We start from the raw sequence: 7,389 nt of genomic DNA, 5'->3' as shown, positions 1-7,389 counted from the left end.
GACTACTCACATGCTGAAGTCCTTTGCTGAATCAGTACCCTCCAAAGGGAGCACTATTTTCAAATTAATTCAAGGCACAGAAACTGTCCTTTGATTTATAGTTTTGATTTATACAACTACCTGCAGTTGGTGGTTCTCTCAGATTTAAAGCTGCTCTGTAACAAAATGCATGTATTATGGACCAGATTCTGCCACACTAATTCAATTACACTTTGAGTTTCTTTAAGGTGTGAGCATGAGGAAGAATGGCATTTTCCAATATCATTTTTTATTCTTTTAAATCAAATTTAAAGGATCAAACTTTACTGTTTGCTAAAATATGCAACATTTGGCTATTCATTAGAGAGCTAGAGAGCTGTGCTTAGTAAAGAAAACTAAGACAACTGAAGAATATGTTATTAGTTTGACAGCAATAAAAAAAATCACACCATAAAATATTTATTAAGAAGCAAAGGGTTTTTTTCTTCATTTGTAAGGAACACTTTATGTCAAGTGCCCTGTAAGAGATTTAAAAACTTTACCAAATGTTAACATTGATTTTACATTATTATACACAAGATATAAAACACCACATCTCACAAACTTCCTTTTATTACAACTCAGGGTTTGTTTTTTTTCCAACAGTTGTAAATTAATTTCTACATACTTAAATTTAACTTAAAATTTTTAAACAAGTAAACAATGTACAAAGAGATTCACCTGAATTTCATAAATCAGAGCAGGTGTCCTTAACAGGGCATGTGCAATGAATGCAGTGCATTCTGGGAGAGAGAGAAATAGCTAACTTTATTCACAGTTGAAAAAGCTAACATCAGGCTGTGGGAAACTCTCTTCTGGAAAAGAAACAATGGACCTGATCCTGTGAGATGCTGAGCACCTTTAATTCCTTTTGAAGCCAACAACAGTTGAGGGCATTTAGCCTAGATCTAAAAGTATTTAGACATTGCTCTGCACAGCACTGAAAGGCCTAGTTCCTCAAAGGTATTTAGGTGCCTACTTACCGTAGGAGTTGGGTGGTTAGGTGCTTTTGAAAATCCCACTAGTTGCCTAATATCCTTAAGACTTAAAATGCTGAGCAGAGCAATGTCTAAATACCTTTAAAAATTTGGGTTTCAATGCTTTGTAGGAGGTACCCAGCTCTTCTCAAGATCAGCCCCAATCTTTTCTAGTCAAAAGAAATAAAGTGGCTCAAAGGATGCCTCTTTCTTACAAGTTATACATGCTGTACTATTGTTATGGTATCAGCCAACAGCAGCAGACCTGATGTAAAATACCTACTCTTTTTCTTATTTCAGTGGTAAAGAACATCTCTTCCTTTTGCCTTTTTGTGTTGCATGTTTACAAATAAACCATTAGACGTGACATACAGTCCATGTAACAAAATTGTTAGTATCTGACTCATTGCAACATAAAGAATCGGTATCAGACAATAAGAAAACATTTTATCAGTTCTAGCCTGGTTAAAGCAATTTAATGTTTTCAGTATGCCCTCAAGACTATACTGTCATTCCAAACATAAAGAACAAATTGATTGAAATGCACAGATTAATTTAAAAATGATGAAAGCAGCCTTAAAGACATTGCTGGTTTTGTTTTAAAGTAGTATGAAATGCACGTTACAATTAACACAGATTATTCCTTGTACAGTAAAAGCTTTTTCATCTGGCATGCTGGGGGTGTGGGGGGGTGCCGGTAAGTGAAAAATTTGGTTTAACTAGAGAGAAAGAGTTTGGGTGCAGGGCTGGGGGTTGGGGCACGGAGGGAGTGTGGGCTCTGGGAGGGAGTTTGGGTGTGGGAAGGGGCTTGGGGCAGGTTGGGACACATGAGGGTGTGGGGTGCTGGATTCAGGGGGTGCTCACCTCGGGCACCTCCCTGCCAGCGGCAACCTGTCCCTGCTGCTCCAAGATGGAGGCACAGCTAGGTGGCTCTGCACATTGCCCCAAGCACTGGCTCTGCAGCTCCCATTGGCCAGAAACCGCGGCCAATGGGAGCTGGGGGGGGGCACGGACAGAGGCAGCATGCAGAGTTCTCTAGACACGCCTCCGCCTAAGAGCAGCAGGGACAGGTCGCCGCTTCTGGGGAGCCACATGGAGCCAGGTAAGGAGCCTGTCAGGCCTATGCCAACCAGACTATAAACCGGACTTTCTATGAAGATTAGAAATGCCACTTTATAGAGCTTTCTGGTTGGTACAGGGCTGGATAACACAGCTTTTACTGTATATTGGTTGCTTCTTTAAACTCAGGAGATTATCTATTTTATCACAAATGGAATCAAAAGTTTTAGTGCAAAGTCACCCTCTGCAACATGCCATCTGCTTGAAGGCTTAAAGATTTCTACATTGTGCAGAAATATTTCATTTATAAAGCAATTATACAAAATGAAAAGCTATTAGGACTTGAGTGTTTTGGTTGTTCTTTTGTTTATTTTCAACACAAATAACAAAAAATAGTATTTCCAGAAACTGACTCCTAGTCTAGCTGTGCAAATCCTTCCAAATTCAATTTGGATTGGCACTATTTTAACAGCAGAACTGGTCAGCAGGCCCTGGAGTTTAGAAAGGTTTGGGTTAGAATGAATCCCATTTCCCATGGTTGAACTGCATTATAAACCCATGGGCAAGATCTTGGTTTGACATGTTTGTGCACATTCACACAGGTTTATGTTTCACAGGAAGTGGGATTAGTAGCCATATTTGAAGATACTACATGACCTTTCTCTGCAAGCACAGTTCAAACTTGAAATGCACAGGACAATAGTAGTATCAAAGATTTTGATCAAAGCAAGAACTTCATATCTGTTTTTTATTAAAGTTCATTGAGATAAACAAAGATTGTGCAAACCCCTATTGGTTCCTGAACATGAGTCAAACTCAAATCGAGAATGATTCCAAGTGCACTGGAAGTTTGAGCTGAATGTTTTACACACTTCTATTTCCTACATAAATATAAGGGACAAAGAAAATAATCTTGTGAAAAACTAAGAATAACACCTCATTCCACCTTGAACCTAAGGTGGGTAAGAAATCATAGGACTTGGTAGCAGGTTCCTAACTTACAATGATTGCACGGTTTAGTCTTCCGTTGACTATGTGATTGTCTGTAAAGCAATATGCAATGTTGTAAAGGAGTTGGGAGAGAGGAGGAGATGAGCGGTTTCTTAAATACTGTGATCTTGTACAGTGTAACAAAACTCTTTTTATGAAGTAGCCAAATGCTTTGACTGTGCCATACCTGAAGGGCACTTAATGGCTCAGGCATTCATCTCTCACACACAGTTATCTGAAATGCATATGCATCTTCAGCATAATCCATTGCTACTATTAACCATGAACTGGAATGGAAGCATATCTGGAAATGCTAATTCAAAGATATCGTTACACAGTTTTTGGCAACTGAATCCAATGTAAAGAAATGGTTTAAGAACACTGTCTGACATGCATGAGTCTTTCAAAATTATTTACAAATGAAGTTCTACAAGCTTTATTCCAAAAGTATTTCTCCTCTGCTCAGCTTAGGTGCTAAAATATGTGATTTTTTTTTAAGTTACACAGTCACTGCTGGGTACATCTTCTGTTCACTATTTGCATGGGGATAGGGAGACTGAATCTGCCTGTATCCACTTTGCAGACCATCCAGGAAAGGTGGCACCGGGGTCATAGGCATAGAGTCATGTTGGACAGCATAACCTACATACTGTGGGTGCAGATACTGCCCTTGGTGTGGCACAATCTGGGTAGCCTGCTGGCAGTTCAGTACTGAGAAATTAGTAGGCATGTTGACATAGACATTATTCATGGTCCCTTCTGGCAAACAGCAGTTGGTCTGTGACCTAGTAGGGGGGGCTCTGGCACCTGAATTGGCACTGGAACTGGAGCTGGCAGCAGTACTTGATTGACGAGAGGATGAACCACGGGAGGTACTGGCACTTGGAATCATGGGAATAGTCTCCATCAGCCGATTACCTCCAGGTGCTCGGCTCTGCTGTGGCTCTTGCTTGGGTCGCAGGCATCTGCAGCAACAAGCTGCTACTAGAGACCCCAAGATGATAAAGGCAACAAAAACAGATCCAACTATAAGGAATGGCACATAAATGGGCACTACAAAAAGAAACAAAACCACTGTTATTAGGAGTTGCTACAAACGCCAAACCTAAAAAACAAAGTTATACAAGGAAAACAGGAGAATCCACTGCTTATTTCTTTCAGTCACGCAGCATTAATATACTCAAGTCCTCCAGGGAGAAATGATTCTGGAAACTAAACATTCCACTTGCTACTTTTAATAAAAGAGTACTAAAGAAAATACAGATGCTGCAAAAACTAATGGTTGGGATTTTCAAAGAACTTCAATTGGAGCTCTGCCCACACTGAAAGGATGGCCCAGAGGTTAGGGTGGTAGGCTGGGACTTCCAAGACCTGGTTCAATTCCTTGTTCTACCACTGACTTCCTGTGTGATCTTAGGAAATTCATCAGTCTCTCTGTGCCCCACTTTGCTACTCCCCTTCCTCACAAGTTGTCTTAAAGACTATGAGATGCTCAAAATACTACCAAAAAGGGGGACCACATCTCTCTTACACTTTTGCAAAGCCCAGCCAACATGTCTGGGACTCGTCCTTTTCATTTAAGACTGTCAGCCCCAAGACTTAAGTATTACTAACGCTTGAGATGGCATTACCTGACCACATCTACTGGAACTATTACTAATGAGATGTGCAGGACACAAGGTCAAGAGGACAAGGCTGCACTTCTTGAAGGTTAACAAGTGTATTCACAAAGACTAGTGACAGCTATCAGATCATGGTGAGCAGCAAATAAATCTAATACATGATTTTTAGAAAAAATGCCTTGTTTTTAACGTGTAAATGGGAGTCATATCTTCACTGAAACTGGAATGGCTAACACAGTCACTTACACAGGAATAATTATTAAACTAAAGGCTGTTTAACCTCCCATTTTTTGTAATTTTAACACCTTTTAACAAACAGTTTCTAGTATAATTGTTTATTTCTGCACTGGCCAAATCCTGTAGCTCTTTAGCAGGTGCCTGCACTTGCTACAGTCTGCAACATACACGTTTTCCAAGTCTGTCCTAATTATAACACCACTTCAGGCTAGTTCTAGTGTGTTCAGTATTTGTGTATGGCCAGCAAATGTGACAGAGAGCCACTGAGGCTTTTCCCAAACAGCAGTAAAAAGATTAGTTCGTCCTTGACATTTAGTCATAAATACAGTCTTAAAAGGTGGTATCTAGGCTTGAAGAATATATACAATTAGACTATGGTGGTTGGTTAGAAGTCATTTTGAAATCCTGTGTAATAGAAGAAGTGAGTTTTTACCCACGCAAGTTTATGCTCAAATAAATCTGATAGTCTTTAAGGTGCCAATGGACTCCTTGTTGTTTTTGGGTAACAGAAGTTATTTTTCCTGAAACAGTTGTTCCCTTCCAATGTTTTTTTTTTCCTTTCTTTTTTAATTGGAAGTGCAAAGTATACTGCTGCTATATAGGTCTGACACAACTTGTTCAAGACATTCTGAAGACAAGTAGTGGTGTCATTTAAATAAATGCAGAACTTAAAAAACAATCAAAGATTTTGTCATTTGTAAAGTATCCAAACTCCTTGACAGTAACTTTGCTTTTTCCATGTTTCTGATTTTAATAGCTGAAAATGATTGACTAATTGACAAGTTTCTTATTTGGAGTCCAAAGATTTGATATTTGTATTTCTGTTCTACTTTTATCATGACCCTGACAACAAACTGAGGATATTTGTGTGTAGGTCCTTCTGTTGTTATTATAAAAAAAAGAAGTGTTTGATTTACATTTAAGGCAGAAACATATTCTCTTCCTTTGTCTCACTTTTCAACTGATCCTACTGCCAGAAGTATTAGTAATAAAAAATATGTGCTGTAAAACTAAGGGGAATCACCCATAACTACATGTGGATTCAGGATGACCAGCCAAATCATGGTCCCTCTGAAGTGCATGGCAAAACTCCTTACAGGTCTATTAACAACATCCCAGGTAGCAGTTAAAGGCTCAGCTGCCATGGGCAGGGCTGAAAATGAGGGGTTGCAGCTTCCCTCGTTAAAAGATGTGCTAGAGATGTAGGAATGTTTGCCAGTGAGCCCCTGCTCCCAAGAAGTCTCTACCCTCAGGGCTTGGGCCCAGGTCACTAGCAAATAGGCTGACGCCATTAACCCTGCAGGGCCGTGGCAGGCACTCGGTGCCCTAGATGGGCATTTCTTAGCCCTTTCGCCCGCGGGTGCTCTCAGACCTATGTTCAGGTACCTGGCAAGGCAGAGCCTGGGCTCACCATGACACCTGGCAGCCAGACTGGCTGGGGCCACTCTGGATTGGCAGTGCCAGCGCCTCCTTTTGCCGAGCCTGGCCGCCCCATAAGCATCCTCCCTTGACGGCCTGAACTGCCTGCTCGCCTGACTGCCCCGCGCCTCGGCGCGCCGGGCTGCCCACGCCGCAGAGCCGCCAGGGTCCGGGAGGGGGCTGCGCTGGGATAGGCCGGGCTGGGGGCGGGGGAAAGGAAGCCGCCTACCTGCTGCGCCATCCGGGCCGTCTTTGTCCGGCCGGCCCTGCTCGTCTGCCCCCTGCTGCCGGTCGTTGTCGCACACGCCCTGGTCCAGCCTGGCCTCGGCGCTGGAGCAGCAGTAGCGCAAGGCGCAGCTGCCGCAGCAGATGGTGGCGTCCCCGCCGTCGAAGCGCTCCGGGCACTGGAACCCGTCCCGCCAGGCGCCCTGCGCGTCCAGCCAGCCGTGGCAGTACTCGCCGCTGGCCCCGGCCCCCGCCGGCAGCAGCCAGCCCAGCGCCGCCAGCAGCAGCCAGCAGCGCCCGCTCCACATGGCACCGCTCAGCGGCGGCGGCCGGGGCAGCAGCGCGCCCGGCAGAAAAAAAAAAAAAGGGGGGGGAGGGTCCTCAGCACCGACGGGGCTCCTCTGCTAGCACCCCCCTATGCAAAGGGGCGGGGGGACAAAGCACCCCGTTGTCCCTGTTGCGGGGGGGGGCAGGGCTGGTTGTGGACACAGCACCCCGCTATGCCGGGGGGGCCACAGTACCCCGCTATGCCGGGGGCGGGGGGTCTCCTACTAACACGGCTCTGAGTGGAGAGGGGTGAAGCATCTGATCGCAGGGCAGCCTAACACCCAGAAGCGGGGAGACCACGGGGCTCTTCTGCCGCCAGTCCCCCGCCAGGAAGGGGGAGTCGGAGGCTCTTCCCGAAGTGCCCGGCGCTCCGTGCTCCGGCGTTGGTCAGCCCAAAGGAAAGCCACGGCCAGCCCCCAGGAGGCGGCGGCTGGATTGCGGTCTCTGCGGCTGGCGCCTGCCCCTCTCCCCGCACCCAGCGAGCAGACGGGGCGGCGGGTCTGGCGAAGCGCTTC

At 44.7% G+C, this 7,389-nt stretch overlaps 1 protein-coding gene across 1 annotated transcript; it reads right to left on the bottom strand.

Annotated features, from left to right (window-relative positions):
* Positions 1-447: 447 nt before the first annotated feature.
* SHISA2 (shisa family member 2) lies at positions 448-7,105 on the bottom strand. Its single transcript, XM_084647116.1, has 2 exons — positions 6,552-7,105; positions 448-4,097 (listed from the first exon to the last, which is right to left on the bottom strand). The coding sequence occupies exons 1-2, from the start codon at positions 6,853-6,855 to the stop codon at positions 3,544-3,546; spliced, it is 858 nt and encodes a 285-aa protein (XP_084503242.1). The 5' UTR covers positions 6,856-7,105; the 3' UTR covers positions 448-3,543.
* Between the last annotated feature and the right edge of the window lie 284 nt (positions 7,106-7,389).

This window comes from Lepidochelys olivacea (assembly GCF_965140295.1).
Source record: "Lepidochelys olivacea isolate rLepOli2 genome assembly, chromosome: 1".
NCBI classification, from domain to species: domain Eukaryota; kingdom Metazoa; phylum Chordata; order Testudines; family Cheloniidae; genus Lepidochelys; species Lepidochelys olivacea.
Note: the sequence above shows the minus strand (reverse complement) of the source record. Positions and strands in the feature narration are given on the sequence as shown.

What these genes read in the sequence shown, in the direction of transcription:
- SHISA2 (XM_084647116.1), bottom strand. Translation starts at nt 6,855, where the DNA reads ATGTGGAGCGGGCGCTGCTGGCTGCTGCTGGCGGCGCTGGGCTGGCTG. An exon ending in CGGCCCGGATGGCGCAGCAG is followed by an intron (nt 4,098 to 6,551) that starts GTAGGCGGCTTC and finishes TTCTTTTTGTAG; the next exon opens with TGCCCATTTATGTGCCATTC.